The sequence below is a fragment of the Carcharodon carcharias genome, chromosome 13 (assembly GCF_017639515.1).
Source record: "Carcharodon carcharias isolate sCarCar2 chromosome 13, sCarCar2.pri, whole genome shotgun sequence".
Classification (NCBI taxonomy): Eukaryota; Metazoa; Chordata; class Chondrichthyes; order Lamniformes; family Lamnidae; genus Carcharodon; species Carcharodon carcharias.
In genome coordinates, this window is record NC_054479.1 from 140,494,709 (window position 1) to 140,511,777 (window position 17,069).

General features: G+C 44.8%; 1 protein-coding gene across 1 annotated transcript in view; it reads right to left on the reverse strand.

Annotated features, from left to right (window-relative positions):
- Positions 1 to 515: 515 nt before the first annotated feature.
- The window catches only part of ccdc3a (coiled-coil domain containing 3a), a 77,511-nt gene continuing 60,957 nt past the window's right edge, over positions 516 to 17,069 (reverse strand). The window contains exon 3 of the mRNA XM_041203023.1: positions 516 to 1,467. Within this exon, the coding sequence (XP_041058957.1) occupies positions 1,216 to 1,467 (252 nt within the window). The 3' untranslated portion in view covers positions 516 to 1,215. The remainder of the gene's footprint in view (positions 1,468 to 17,069) is intronic.

Sequence of the window (17,069 nt, forward strand, 5' to 3'; positions counted from 1 at the left end):
CCGCTTGTAGAGAACTGTTACTGGGAAGTTATCACAACATGAACCCTTTGAAGTTTGTAAAGGAATTTTGAGCATGGGTTGTAGAACACCAGGCAAGCAATTAGACCACACAGCCAAACATCAAAGTTGAGCAGCTGTCAAAGCAAATAGTTTCAACAGTTTAATCATTTTGTTCTCTGGCAATTTGTATAAGACTTTGCACTTTCAATACTCTTGTTCCAACCAAAAACATGATACAGTGGCACAATGTTAAGCTGGCAATACTTGTACTGTCAAAGGAGAGATGAAATAATCCCCGCAATGTTTGGAATACTTTGTCAATAATCAAGCAGGTTGGAGTTCACAAATACAAATGAAATAACTACAATCACAAAGGTGTAAAGAGAATATTTCACCAATCTTATCTGCAATCTGTCAGATTTCCGGTGCTTGTTCCTTTCAGGCTTTGCACATGCTGGGTTGCTGGCTTGAAATGAGAAAGCAAAAGCTTATATAATCCACCAATGGAAGCAAAGTAATTAGCAAAGTATATATTTTTATTGAAATATATAGAAAACATCCTACAAATAGTTAAGAAAAAGATACAGACCATGGTTTTGAAATTGTCTAGACTCAGTAATGTAATATACAAGGTAACTTTACAATTATAAGTTTGCTTTCAAAAATCATATTCGATGTAAATGTGTCATAGAGGTTTATAGTGGATTGGAGGATAGGTGCACAAACACCAGGCTTTCTGCATTATAATTGCCATATTGTTGCCCACACAAAACAACTACATGTTTCCATTTTGAAAAGCACTAAACGAATGGATATTGTCTGTACTTTACATACCAGCAATTATGCTGTTAGTTATGGTGTCATTACTTCTTAATTACAAGAATAGTCATAGATAATTCTCAAAAGAAAACACTGCAGCTAAAGCAAGAGAGACTTAGCACATATTGACCTAAGTAAAATAATGATTAATACTGTACGTGCGCAATAACATTTTCCAATTTTCCATTCCTCTCCTTAAACAAAGTGTTGAGATTATAGAACTATTCAGAAGTGGCTTGGGGGGCCTAGTGGCCTTCGATGAACATCACTGACATGTGTACAGTGATTGAGCTAACTGAAGTGCCCAGCACCTCCTGTGATAGCTCATTGGGTAAATTACAAGACAAGCAAAAGTAACATGAACAAATTCTGTGCCCTGGTACAACTGCTTGTTTGTTACACTTTCAGAATTGCCACATTGGAGTCTGGTTTGGTGTAAAGTGGGTTTGATGTCTTCTCCAGTAGTTTTTTGTTTAGTTGCTCCACGCGACGGCTGTTCTTCTTCACCTGCCGCAGGGTGCGTTTCACTCTCTTAACCTTGTCCTTCAGTTGCTTGTTGCGACTCTCCAGCATGGCCACCCTGTTGATCAACTTCTTCACTCTATCTTCCTCTTCAAAAAGTGCCTTCTGCACTGTGGAACACATGAGCTGTAAAAGGAGCAGAAGTTTAGTGTCTTTTCTTTTTGGTCGGTTACCTCATTTGGCATGTAGGAAACCAAATAGTGCCGATGGAACTCTGCTTCAACAAATAGTCAACGTTTTCAGTGTATAAAGTAGACATAAAATTCTCCATTTCATGAGGCTGAGAAACGTCACCCGCGAATGTGATTGTTATTGTTCACGGCAGTTGATGCACATTGAATTGTTAATTTTGAATCTGAGGTCAATAGATTTTTGTTAACCAAAGGTATTTAGGGATATTGGGCAAATGATTGTAAATAAAGTTATTCGCACATTGGCTATGATCTCATTGAATGGTGGAACAGGCTTGATGGGCTGAATGGCCTCCTCCTGTTCCTATGTTCCTTTCCCCTTTTCAATTCAAATTTTTCACCTCTTGTCCTCTTCTTGCTTGTAGAGATTGACTCCATGCTGAGGTATAAAAACCGAGATCACTGTTGGGAATGCCATTGTATGGCTTCTTGGTACACTCGTATCAAACTCTACTGCTACTTTAGGAGTGACGTCAACCCATGTATCTCAAATGTGTTAACAACTGTTAAACATCAAGGGGAAGTCTGACACAAGTTTGTTAACTGTTCGAATAATAACATCACCAATAGCAATTTCAATTCTCTAGTTTCATCATCACCATTTGCACCTCACCACCTCACCACAACTGGCCATTATTCAGTGTGAACCTTAGTGATAGATATCTTTGGATTTTTCAACCATGCAGTGGGGTATGACAGCTAATTCATATCCTGTCCTCACCTGATGCCCACATACATGTGCCTCTACTGAGGGTTACTACTTAGGGGTCAGGAGCTACTGATTTTGGCTTTCTTAACTCATTGGTCAAATGTCATGTCCCTACCACCAGCCTGTGAGATCATTTAACCCACCACAGACAGGGAATTAGACCTGGAATTTCACGTATGACTCAGCTACTCACTACGTCCACTCACTAAGAGCCATTCGGGAAGTGGCAAATGTCTCCATTTGTTTTTTCAGTATGGGGCGGAATATTGCACTCATTGGGTGGGCACACACCCGACCTGAATGAGTGTAAAATGATGAGCAATAATATCAGGAGATCATTGCGATATTTCAGTCAGTGGGAGCGTGCGGGAGTTGGCACGCGCCCGCCGACCATTAACAGACCTATTAAGGCCATTAAAGATCTTGTTAAACACAACTTATTTGCTGCCCGTCCAACCTTACAGTTGACGGGGCAAGCGAAAAGGCCAAGCGGCCTTTGGATTTTTTTGTGAAACCTCCTCCACGGGCGGGATGAGGTTTCGATCAGTCACTAAAAAATTTTTTTAAATTTCTCAAACTAATTTCTAACCACGTTCCTCAGAATCACATGAGGGGACATGATATTAACATTTTAAAAATCTTTCTTTTTTATTTTCGAAAATCTTCATCGCCCTGAGGCAGCTCCGTGCCTCAGGGAACTTTACCTGCGCGCACCCGCGCACATGCGCTAACTTATGCACTCGCCCTCCTCTCCCCCACACAGGCAATGCTGCAGATCGCGTCCTTAATTGGCCGACCAGTGTGAAAGTGCTGTCGCGGACCGATCGTAGGTGGCAATCGGCTTCCCGATCGCTCCCGCTCACCCCCTCTGCCGAGCCCGCCCAACGAGGGCAAAATTGTGCCCATAGAATTCTTTAACCCCTCGTCCACTTTCAATCAGCCAATCCCATTCCATAAGATACTGTCAATTTTGCCGCCTCTCCAGAGCGTTGCTCAGTGTAAAGTAACATTTACAAACAAAATGATGGGATTATTAAAATAATCATAATTTGCTTTTGACCTAAAGTATCATTCACACACAGCGTCTGATTTGACCCAGCCAAAAATACTGAGCACCTTTGTGAGTTCATCGGGTAATTAAAAGAGCAATGACAGTGGGTGATTTGTGGCCTGTTTTCTGACCCAGACTCCCTCCTGGTGCATTGGCATCCCAGCTAGGCGAACAAGAGAGAACAGGAAACATGCAGAAGAGATGGAAAAACATCTGAAAAGAGAGGGAGCCAATGGCACAGTTCGAGTTGAATGGATGCCTTGCAGAGGGAGTTTAAAGAGAACAATCAAAAGCAGTTTCCTTACATTCGATTGCATGAGGTACATTTCTAATGGTTTGCAGACTCAAGAAGGGGCGAGTGAGCTGTTTCTAATTTAATTTTAAATCAAATGACTAAATATTGCTATTATTCATTCATTGATGTGGGCATCACAGGCTAGGCCACATTTATTGCCCATCCCTAAATGCCCTTGAGAAGGTGGTGGTGAACGGCCTCCTTGAACAGCTGCAGTCCATTAATTCAAATATGGTACTGTTCAAATTTCGCTTCGAGTTGCAAACCATAAGCTAATCATAAAATAGACAATGTGTAAAATGTTTGTAAATATTGTACCAAAGTATTTTGTCATGTGATTTTTCATTACTTAACCATAAATAGTTGTTGGTACAGAGGAAAGCAAAGAGCAGAAAAGGAAACTGGCTCCTTAAACTGAGCATTTCCACACATCCCCATCATCACCTCTATCCTTACCATTTAATTTCCTGAGGAACAGTCCTGCAACAGAAGTGGTCAGTAAAGGTTATGAGTCAAAAATGCTGAATATTTATCCAACCCCACATTTCCAATGTCTGCTGCTCTTACCGCCTCTGCCTAACATTCCCATCTCTGTTTCTGGGTCCCACAGAGAATTTAATAATTTCTCTCTGTATCCTCATTGTAGCTCCCAAACAAATCACCAACTTGTGGTCTTTGAAGGAATTAATTGAGGCAGTACCAACCGTTTTTTTCAAAGGATGTTCTGCTACTTGCCTCGCAATATCTAATATTGCTTGAGGGTTTAACACCAATGATGTCAGTTGGTTTCTATGATTGAAAGCAAATAAGTGTTTGCAATTGATAAAGCAATGCCTTCACCAGTCAGGGTCAAGCTGCCTGGTTTAAAATTTTAAACAATGGTTGACAGTTAACTACCAGTCACCATCACTGGTGCATTCACCATGGCAATGCCCCTACCAATCAGAATCCACTTGCTAACCAACCAGCACTCTCTTTACGTACAGTATAAATTGTTGTTTTCCCCTTATATCGGTATTCTTGCAAAGCGTCCTGATGAGTGCAAGACGAAAAGCTTCAACATGTCTCTTTTCTCAGCAATACTCCTGGCAGCATCATTCATGTCAACCTATGGAACTAGGAACGGCTTAAAAAAAAAACTGAACGAGCCCTGAAAAAATTGGAAACTCAAAAATAGCTCTCTATAAAGGCCGATGACATATGAAAATGAGTACCACTGAAAGTGGAGGGAGACATGAGCATGCAAATTAAGCTGCGTGCTTAAGCTTCACTTTAAATACTTGAAAGCCTGAAACTGAACACAAGTGCTGAAAGCAATAGATTTATTTTTTAGGATAGTTAGGGGGCAGTACCAACTCCCACCACCTCCACCGCACCACCCCCCCCACCCCCCCAACCCCGGCCACAGTAATGCCCACGCCACCAACTCATAAATCATGAGGCAAACTCTTAACCATTGGTATCGGAGCAAAAATCATGGGTTTCTATTTTTTCACCCATAAATCAATTGAGTTTAATACATTCAAATGCATTTATCTACAGTGGAGTAACTATCACCGCCTCCAAATTTATTTTAAATATAATGGTGGCAGTTAAGTTCATACAAGCATATGAATAATAATTGACAGATAAGGACCGCCCAGCGATTGTGTATCGCAATATAAATGCTCCCCACCCAGATAATGTAATGATTTCAATTATTAGTTTCAGTGTTCGGTTTTAATCTTTATTTTCAATTGCAATATCTTGAAATAATTTAATATAACAATTGGTCAAGTAAAATATTAGATACTTCATGAACTGTGCAATTACACTGTTCTTTTAATCCTAGGGTACTCCTTAGGTAAGGGCATACATCAAAATGCTTTACATTGAAGACGGGTTTGAAGACAGGGGGCTCATTTACCTGCTCACCCCTGCCCCCTCTGCAATTATACCAGCAGTGGGGTGACATCGGCTGTGCCCACCCCCACTTCCACTGGGCCAATTGATACCCTTCAGTGGACAATTAATGCCGCAATTTAACCGGTGGTGGGAGGGGGTCCAAACTAAGCACTCAGCCTGGCAGGCTTCCCTGCGCAAGATGGTGTTTGGAGAGGAAGGGGGCGGGGGGGGGGTTTCCTTCATTAAAGAGCCCCCTTGGCACATCAGCAGCAACGCCCCCCTCCCCCGAGATGTAACCAACCCTCCCCAGATTGCCCTCTGCCCATGACCTCTCAAATCCTGGAACACTGCCCACAATTGACCCGTCCTACCAGCTTGGAATCTGGCAAGACCCTAAACACTGACCCAAGAACTGATATGTCTCGGAGTGCCGGAGAGTTGCCAGTCTCTGATTGGCCGGCAGCTCTCTGAAGTGGAACTTCCTGTCCCTGAGAGATAGAAATCCTGTGTCAAGTCCGATGGTGGCCAGTTAACCATTAAATGGCTGCAAGGTAGCCGATGTTCCCCTCAGCGACCTCCCCCACCGGCTTTCTAAGTAGGGGGAGCAGGCAGGGAATCTAGCACCTCCTGTAATTCAAAACAAAAATGAAAATACCTGGAAAAACTCAGCAGGTCTGGCAGCATCTGCGGAGAGGAACACAGTTAACGTTTCGAGTCCGCATGACTCTTCAACAGAACTAAGAAAAAATAGAAAAGAGGTGAAATATAAGCTGGTTTAAGGGGGGTGGGGGGTAGGGGACAGGTAGAGCTGGATAGAGGGCCAGTGATAGGTGGAGATAGCCAAAAGATGTTACAGACAAAAGGACAAAGAGGTGTTGAAGGTGGTGATATTATCTAAGGAATGTGCTAATTAAGGGTAGAAAGCAGGACGAGCAAGGTACAGATAGCTCTAGTGGGGGTGGGATGGGGGGAAGGGATTGAAATAGGCTAAAAGGTAGAGATAAAACAATTTAAATACATTTAAAAATAATGGAAATTATTTACCTCCTTTTATCTCTTATAATTCGGTCTGACAAATGCAAAACAGCGGGTGTTAAGCAGGAGAAGAAAGTTTAAAGATAAAGAGTAGGTTGGAAATGAAAAGCACGGCAGAGGAACAGTGTTTTAAGGAGTTATTTTTAAAGTAGAAGAGGTGCACAGAATTGATCAGAGTGCTTTAGGATGTCCAGTGGTTGTGAAAGGTGCTACATAAATGCAAGAATTTTATTTCTATTAAAAAAAGCCAGTGGGCAGTTTCAGGTTCTTGCCGAGCTGCTCTCCCTGTAACCAAATTGCCAATCAGCAGACGTAGGGGCAGAATATTACACTCAGTGTGCGGGCGTGTGCCCAACATGTCCGAGTGTAAAATGACACGGGATGACATCAGGCGTGCATCCCGATGTCATCTCATGACAGAGCCACAGGAGGGGACATGTTTTATTCAATTTTTACTGTCTTTATTAATTTTTTAAAAGGCGCTTCAGTCTCCCTGAGGCAGCTGCGTGCATCAGGGTGTTTGAAGCGCTCTTACTCGCACATGCGCCAACTGTGTGCCAGGCCCAGCTCTCCCTCCCCCAATCCACCCCCCCCCCCCCCCACCACCCCCCACCATCACCCGCACCGTTGGAGCTCAACGCTGCCGCTCACGATCCACGCAGGGCTGCCTTAACTGGCCCACCCACATGAAATCGCAGAGAGGAGCCGATCGCGGGCGGCGTTCAGCTTCCCAACCGCCCCCACCAAGCACCCCCACCAAGGGCAAAATCCTGCCCATAGATTTATCAACCGGGTCCCAATCTGACTCCCCAGGCAAATAGCTGAAAAGCAGTGAGAAGCCCTCTTGCGAAATCATGAGTGAGGCTAAATTTGCCTGAGATCCTGGGGAGTTCAAGGCTAAGGGCATAGTCTAAAAAATTCAGAAGTCAGGAAACACTTCTGCAAAGACGGGTGGAATCTCTTTGTCAAACAGTAGTTAATGCTAGATCATTATATTAATTTTAACTCTAAAATCGATAGATTTCTGTTAACCAAAGGTATTAAAGGATATGGGGAAAAGGTGGGTATATGGAGTTAGGTCACAGATCAGCCATGATCTCATTGGATGGGGTAACAGGCTGGAGGGGCTGAATGGTCTCCACTTCCTGTGTTCATAAATCGCGTCTGTCATGGTCAAACTGTTCCAGTTGCATGTCTGCTTTGCCCACACCAAATACTGCTCCTGGCTTCTCATTATTTTCTCTCCACCTCACTCCACCCACCACCAACCCCTCCCCCCCCCACAATGTGGTGCTACTGACTTCTCTGTTCTGTTTCTTCCCCTCCCTTCTCAGCCTCCCAAAGTGTTGTTCCTGGAGCTCCTAGCCACCTCCTCCCCCCACCCCAACCAGCCCCAACAACCGCCAAGTAGTAGTCCTGACAAATATGGCCATACTCGCATCCTTTGCAGAGTTGAAATAACTTCAGGTGTCCTCAAGATGCACCAGTGCTTGAGTCATTTTCTTAATGTAAGTTTCACGAGTTACACATGGTAACACAGGTAGCCAGCACATTAGAAAATTTAATCAGTTTCACAAGAAGAAGTTCTCATTCCTCTTTCCTTTTCACTTAACTGTTCTACCGATGCTATAGCTTTCTGTTCAATCTCCCAGTTGCTAATACGTCTTACATTCGTGTTATTACAACACTCCACTTGGCTGCATAAGCTTTCTCAAAGTCATTAAGCGACCTTTGTGATGCTACGTGTGCTGTCACTCTTCAGTGCCTCACAGTTAAATGATAACACTCCACTGAGTCACACACCATCGCCTCTTCCTCCACAGAGATATAATCAAATGCTTTGGGTTCTTGAGTTGCCAACAGGGCCAAGGAATTGTGTGTGGGAAGATTTCTGATCCAGCACATGTAGCATCTTTTGGAAGTGCAGAACTTGAGTATTGCTGAAAAAGAGACATTTTTTTTGTCAAAGCTTCTCATCTTGCACTCATCAGGACAATACGCATCGACAAAAATGTCTCTTTTCTCAGCAACAGTGTGCAATGGAAAATTGAATATACTATTCTGGAGCTTTGCTTCATTTAACTTTCAATGAGGCAAGGAGAAATGTTGGAGAATATGTCCCTAGGAGATTAAATGGATTAAATAGGATCAATGATAGACCAAATTGGGTCTGGTCTGTGGATGGAATAGAATTTAATCTTGCCCACTTCTTTATTTGCATTCTTCAGGAGTTTGTATTCATCCCAGAACGTCAATATGCTTCTCTTAAATGGTTCAAGACCCCAGTCCTATATTTTCTTAAAATGGAGAGGCTAATTTTAACTACCATTATTAAGCCAATACGGATGCTACCAAATGGGCAGTCTGCTTTACAACTCACTCGGTCTCCTTTCTGTTAAATAACTCTGAAACAAGATGGGGCAATTTGTGAAATAGGCGGCCGACTGACTATCACAAGGTTCTCTTCTGTGTTAAAAGTTAAAATTACTCACAGAGACATTTTAATTTTTAAAGTATCCTTTAAAGATTAAATAATCCACACTATTCTTTTTTGGATCAATTTAGATTGTAATGACTCTGTTTGCTTCACATCTTTACACACATTTTTCTCCCCTTTGGGGGATAGTGGGGAAGTGTTGGCACGATTAGCAGGTTGATTATCAACCTACTGAACCATGTCATGAACACCCCTTCTATAGCCAAAAAACCCTGGAGTGAGTCTTGAACCTAGAGTTTCTGAGAGACTCAATTATCCCCATGGCTATGATCCGGCAATAAAAGCCACCAACAATAACTTTACTGTAGTGTCTAATTGTTCACTTGTTCAGTATTTGATTATGTGCCTGTTGCTTAATGTATGTGATTGGTTAAGCCTGGGTGTGTTGACTTAGAAAAAGAAACTAAATTGAGTCATGCTGCTCTAAGCATGAGAGCAGACACTTTAAAGCATTGTATAAAACTCCTGCACACACAAAACCTGGAGTGTCTCATCTCTGCATATCTCTGGAGCATAAAACACAACATTTACCATAACATATTTATCAAAACACATTCACTTGTACAAACAAATGATTTATTCACCCTAGTGTATTCCCTTAGCACCTGCCTTGTAGGTGTCTTTGCCTGGTCTAATGTTCCTACACAGTATTACGTCAGTGGCAGAAACATGGTTGATGGAAGGCTGCTGATTTTCATTGGAGGAGACTGCACATGGCCTTGCCTTCCAGTGGCACTCTTCCCAGCTTCTTGGGACCATACTCCTTGCACTGACCTCCTTTGCCACCTGCTCCCACTCCTTTCAGAAGGGCAATGCTTGATGGCTTCCTGGTCTCCTGCAAAAACATGGGTCCTGTGTAGCTCCAGGACTAAGGCCATGTCTGTGAAAGTGGGTGTCCTGTCTCTGCCCTGCTGCTCCATTTTCTTTCCAATTGCAGACAATTGCATTACCACCAGCAGCTTCCTTTCTGTCAGTGCATCTCTCCTTTATGAGGGACCGACTGCCTTTAAGAGCTAGAAGCTGGCTGGAGCACATGCTGGCCCCACATACTGCTAGGACCCCTGTTGACCACGGAGTCAGCCAGCATTATGGTCAAGCTTCGCTGCAAATTACTATCAGGAGAATGAGGAGGTAGCACAATGCTTGTGTTTGGCCTGCCTCAACAGGACTGGACGCAGGCTGATTGAAAGTCATAAACCCCATGCTCAGAAACAAGTGCACATCCATTTTTAGCCCTGTGTGTTTCTGTGCTTTGCTTGCAGCTTTGTAATAAAAGACGCTTTGTTGAAAATAAATCAAACTATCATTTCCAGCTCTGAAGACTAACTGTCTTGTCTTTGTTCGGATTAACTTAATTCCTAGGAATTTCAGGAAGTTCCATTTCTTCCATTGAGAATGTGTTAGACTATTTTTTCCGAACTCATATAAGGGTTAAATAATCTATCAAAATGTTTGGCAGAGCTTCACGTCTCTAAATCTCTGTGGGACATGAGTACAGATTTATGACCAGTTTCATGCGCACAAGACTTATGTCTCATTCATAATTATTATAAGGACCTGTTCTTGATGGGAGCAATGTGGTGCCAGATGACTGGCAACTTGCAGACTCTGCCTTCAGTGCAGTGAGTTTGGACTTGTTCTACCCCATTTGCTAATGTGAGACAAGATCAGTAACAAACTGCAAACAGCAAGATATATTTAGCAGAGCCACGTACTGTTACTGCGGAAGGGAAGAGAACTGGCCAACTTTAAAGCCTCAGGATCTGCTTAGATTCAACCAGTAACAATGGACTTACACAGTCAATCTGCTGTAGTCTTCATCAAAATGCCATTTTTGAAAAGTTTTAACTTCTGATCTTCTTCACCACAGCAGGTGCAGGCTTGTCATCCTGATTTCAAACACATTCAGTGTGATTGGACACACCCCCCAATCACAACTTGCTGTCAGTCAAGTCATAGGGAGGGCTAGAGCAGGGCAAATGCAAAACTCAAAAAGCGTCATGCACAGAGGCACAAGGAGCAAGTCACTTGTCCATCGGACCAGTCTAGTAATGGTATATATTATCCTTAAGTAAGAAATTGAAAATATATTAACCTGGAGTGACAACCAAGTGTCCAACTACCGAACACCACAGTGTACTTTAACGAATAGTTCTTTGATTTAAGAATCATATCCTGGAAAGCCATGTTGCAAATAGAGACATAAGGAATTGTCCCAGATTTGCACGAAGTGCAGTTGCAGAAGGGAAAAAGGATGTTATACCCGTTGGCTGCAATGGTGGCTCTTTACACCATATCATCCCCATCCGACCTCATTAATCATGCATTCCTGGGAAACATGCCGTTTCGATGGCGGGCGGACCCTCATTTGCCCGCCTTGCTGCTTCCTCATGCCGGGTGCCAAACCTCTCAGTGCTTCCAGCCCAGGACTGCTGCACAGACAACATGGCCCTTAAAGGCAAGAAGACTGCAGTCCCCAATTCCGTGACGCGTCCCTAAAGCATCTTTTGGAAGCCATGGAGGCCCGCCATGATGTCCTCTACCCCCATTCTGGCCGCAGGATGTCCAACAATCTCACCACTCCTGCTTGATTGGCGATAGCTGTACTGATCAGTGCCAATGCTGCACAGAAGAGGTTGGTCATCCAGTGCAGAAAGAGGATGAATGATCTCATCCGTGCTGCCTGGGTAAGACAACCATCTCATCACTCTAAACTCTCATACTCAAGCCCATCACACATTCACTGGCATCTCACTCACTGCCAGCTCAAGGGACATCACCACTCGCTCTCTCACACACACACCCTCACATCTCCATCTGGCCTCATCTCCTCTGGAGACTGTCTCCTCAGCCCTCACCAGCTGGAGGTCACTTGCACAGATAAACATGTGTCCCCACATGCACCCTAGGATACCCCCCTTCCCCAGTACAGTTCTCATCCTGCAGCCTCTTCCCTTACCTGAGGCCACTTGTCCCCCTTCCCCAAGCAAGCCCTAGCTCTGCAGCCATTGAAAAGCCGCCCCCGCCTTACAGGTGGTCTGGTAGGTAGAGAGCTGCCCAAGTGTCCCCCTAAAAGTCTGTGAAGCCTGGCGCTGATGACTACAAGTGCCCGAGACAAGGTGGGCAAACAAACCTTGAAGTCCTGGGTGAAGTGCAGCCCTCCAGGTGCACATCACTTACATACAGTTGTGAAACATGTTGACGTGCTAGATGATCCAGCGTGGGGGGGGATGATCCTGGTGAGCTGGGCTTATAATGATTGGCAGATGTATTACAATGAAGATCCCGACCTCCAAGTCGGGGGGGAAACACAGCCCGCCTTGACAGGCAGAGCAGATGATTGCAAACTGGCTTCACGACGTTGTGAAACTGATTCTTGGCCCTCGCCATATTGTCCGCTCCCACTACCAAACACGCCCAACGCTAACGAGAAAATTCCACCCAGATAAATATTTATGGCACAGAAGGAGGCCATTCAGCCAATTGGGTCTATGTTGGCCAAAAAAAGAATATCCAACCTAAAACTATTGGCCAGCTCTTGGTCCATAGCCTTTAAGTTATGGCGGTTCAAGTACATGTCCAAGCGTTTTTTTTTAAGTACAATAGGGTTTCTGCCTCTACCACCTTTTCAGGCTGAGTTCCAGACTTCCGCCATCCTCTGGGTGAAAAAAATTACTTCTCAATTACCCTCTCATCCTTCTACTAATTACTGTGGGAGTAATGAATGCAGTAGTCTAAGTTGGGGGAAATGCAAGTGAAATGCTGCTTCAATGCGGTCTCCTCTACATTGGAGAGACCAAACGCAAAATGGGCGACCGCTTTGCAGAATACCTGCGGTCTGTCCGCAAGAAGGACCCAAACCTCCCTGTCCCTTGCCATTTTAACACTCCAGCCTGCTCTCTTGCCCACATGTCTGTCCTTGGCCTGCTGCATTGTTCCAGTGAAGCTCAATGCAAACTGGAGGAACAGCACCTCATCTTCTGACTAGACACCTTACAGCCTTCCGGACTGAATATTGAATTCAACAACTTTAGATCTTGAACTCCCTCCTCCATCCCCACCCCCTTTCCATTTCTTCCCCCTCCCTTTTGCCTTTTCCAATAATTTATATAGATTTTTCTTTTCTCACCTATTTCCATTATTTTTAAATCTATACCTTTTATGCCCTGTTAGTTTTATTCCACCCCACCCACACTAGAGCTGTACCTTGTGTGTCCTGCCATCCATTCTTAATTAGCACATTCGTTTAGATAATATCACCACCTTCAACACCTCTTTGTTCTTTTGTCTGTGACATCTTTTGATTATCTGCTCCTATCACTGCTTGCTTGTCCCTACAACCACCACCTCACCACCCCCCCCACTTCTCTACCCCCAACTACCCCCCCCCCCCCCCCCGCCTCCCCACCTTAAACCAGCTTATATTTCACCCCTCTCCTAATTTTACTCAGTTCTGTTGAAGGGTCATGAGGACTCGAAACGTCAACTCTTTTCTTCTCCGCCGATGCTGCCAGATCTGCTGAGTTTTTCCAGGTAATTCTGTTTTTGTTTTGGATCTCCAGCATCCGCAGTTTTTTGTTTTTACGATAAAAATTAACCCCACTGTGTTTGTCAAGGTGGCAATATAACATTACTGGAGACTGGAACTTGCTTATGATCTTCACAGCCAAGAAAGCACAGTAACTGCCCTTTTTTCAGTTCCCAAATCTCATCTACACCAACCTTCCTGGCTTTTTCTGCATTTTTATTTTCTGCATTCAACATTCCACAGAATCGCGGAATCGTTACAGCACAAAAGGAGGCCATTCGGCCCATCGTGTCTGCACCAGCTCTTTGAATGAGCAATGCACCTAGTGTCATTTCTCTGCCTTCTCCCAAAACCCTGTATATTCTTCCTTTTCTGATAATAATCCAATTCCCTCTTGAACACCTCAATTGAACCTGCCTCCACTGCATTCCCAGCAGCGCCTTCCAGATCTTAACCACTCGCTGCGTGAAATGCTTATCCTCGTGTCTCCATTGCTTCTTTTGCCAATTACCTTAAATTTCTCTGCTTCTCCCCCCACACCCTTTGGCTCCTCTCTGGAAATTTCTACTCAGTTTACAAACCTACTGAGAGTTGCAGACTAGAAATCAGAACCCTCAGCTTGGCAGGCAACAGATTGCCTCGTGATCACTATCACCTTCCAACGGAGTTATTCTGCAGATCGATGAAACAAATTACTTATAAACTTCAAAACCGTTTTTAATGACCTTTTTTTTAGAGCAGCTGTTTCAGCATCTTTTTGGAGTGTAGATGTTAAAGATTCCTTTACTGTCTGCATACAAGAACCATCGCGACTTGATAACTGAAGAAGATGGGGCTGGATTTGGTCGCAGCAGCAGGGGTCCCATCATCAGGGCCAAAAGCGGGAACTCCAACCCACTTTGGTGGTCAGATGGACTCAGGCCGCATCTAGCCAGCAGCTGTAAATTAACTGCCCACCGCCAGTGCTGCCAACCCTATTTAAAGACAGCCGCCTGCCCTCCAGCACTGCCCTGCACCCTCACAGCCTAGGTAAGTGGGATGTGGGGGTGCTGGAGGCAGTCAGGCAGATCCCAGCTAGGGAGGGAGGTGGGGTCGCTGAGGGTAGCAACGTCATTGCCGCCACAGGGCGGGGTGGGGTCCCCCTCGGTGACCTACGGAGCTCCTAAAAAGAAGGCCCACTCCCACCCCCAGAGCCTGCCAAGAGGCTGCCAGAGTGTACCCAGGTGGGCCCCCTCTAGCACTGTTAAACTGCTGGTGCAGGGGGGAAGAGGCCCTTAATTGGCTACTTAAGTGGCTCGTTTGGGCTCCGAGTGGTCGGGCTGTCCACCACCCTCCCTGCTGCTGTCAAGATGGCACAGTGGCTGCACGACAACAGGCATGTCATCCACTTAAGTTTCCAGCGCCATTTTGCCAGCCCATCCCTAAAAGGCTGGTAAAATCCAGCCCACGGTGTAACTTGGCCATTGGGAGGTCTGGCCTACTCCAACCCTAACCAGGTCTACCATCATGTCGCAAAAGGTAGCTGAAATCGGAGAGATAAAAGGCATTCATCGAGAGACATTTCTAACCATTTCTAAGGCTGTTTGCTGAAGTAATATTCTCACTGGGTCATTGTACATAAAGTGAGCACAGAGATTTTTTTTTTAAACTGTTAACCTGGTACTCTGAAAGAAAACTAAAAATGCTGGAAGTTTCCAGTTGGCGCGGCTGTAATGAGTAATGAGAGAAAAAGTTAACATTTCCGGTGGTAATACATCCTCAGGAGTTTTTCACACTTTTGACCAGTCTTTTCTTCTTTCAGATTCCAATGGATCTCACATATTCCCTCACTTTGTAACCTGCTAATTCTCCTTCAACAGCATCTTCCAAATGCACGACATCTGCTACCTAGAAGGACAAGGGCAGCAGACACATGGGAACACCACCACCTGCAAGTTCCCCTCCAAGCCACTCACCCTCCTGACTTGGAAATATACCGCCGTTCCTTCACTGTCGCTGGGTCAAAATCCTGAAACTCCCTCCCTAACAGCACTGTGGGTGTACCTACATCACACGGACTGCAGCGGTTCAAGAAGGTGGCTCACCACCACCTTCTCAAGGGCAATTAGAAAGACAATAAATGCTGGCCCAGCCAGTGATATCAACATTCCATGAATGAATGAAAAAAAAACTCTGGGTTACGTTTTTCTTTAAAATATGATCACTTCACATAATCATCATTCCTCAAGTTTTTAATCATCTCATAAACGCATATAAAAATTTAATCAAATCAAGTTACAAAAATATATATCTGCTTTACAGATGGCAAACAGCTTTAAATAAATTATGAAGGAGTAATTCAATACAAGAGCTCATATCACAGCGTAAACCATGCAAGATATAAGAACATCATCTGAAAAACAAGACTGAGTTACTGCCTTCTAATGATATTATCTTTCTGTAAACAACTGTTGATTATCACTCAAAATGCTTCCACTGATGATATTAATCATAATTCTCCAATGTAGATGTCATTGCATAACAACATGAATCCTGCACCATCAACATCCTGGGGGTTAATTGATCAGAAACTTAACTGTAGCAACTACACAAATACTGTGGCCATCAGAAGAGGTCAAAGATTGGGAAGTAGGAAATTCTGCAGCGACTAACTCAACTCCTGACTCCCCATAGCCTAGTCACCATCTACACTGCACAAGTCAGGAGTGTGGTGGAATACGCTCCACTTGTTTGTATGAGTGCAGCTCCAATAACACTCAAGAATCTCGCCACCATCGCAGTACCACATGATCAGCACCCCATCCAACACCTTAAACATTCACTCCCTCCACCACCGACGCACAGTAGCAGCAGTGTGTACCACCTACAAGATGGACAGCAGCAACTCACCAAGGCTCCTTCAACAGCATCGTCCAAACCCACGACCGCTACCATCTAAAAGGACAAGGGTAACTGACACAAGGGGCACAATCTTCTGCTCTCACTGGTGGTGAGCTTGGAGGTGGGAAGGACATATAATTTCCATGCCGGAAACTTGCCACCTTCCCACCTCCACTCGAATTAAGTTCTGGCTAGGAGGGCCCATGGTCAACCTTCCTGCCCTGCCAAAAATTGAGGCCCTTAATGGCCTTAAGGGCCTCATCTTGCCCCCGCTGGTATTAACCCAGCTGCAGACAGGCCTGTCACCATGCGGCATGCACAACAGGTAAAACCATGCGGCCTGCTTGTCACCTGTGGGGATCCCTCGATCAAAGGCACGCAGTGCCCGATCGAGGGACTTGACATCAGGAAGGGGGAGGCCCAATGAGAGCCTGCCCTTGCTGCTAAAGCCCCTGCATCCCGCTTCCCGCGACCCCCACCCTGCAAACACCCCACCCACCACACATTACTCACCTGTGGCCTGGGTCACTCCACGATCCTGGGACTCCAGTTCCTGTCCTTCTGGTAGCAGCCACAGCCTCCCCTGTGGTGCTGCTGAGCACAAGAGCTGCAGGCCTCTGATTGGCTGGTGGCTCTCTGTAGGCAAGACTTCTGTCCA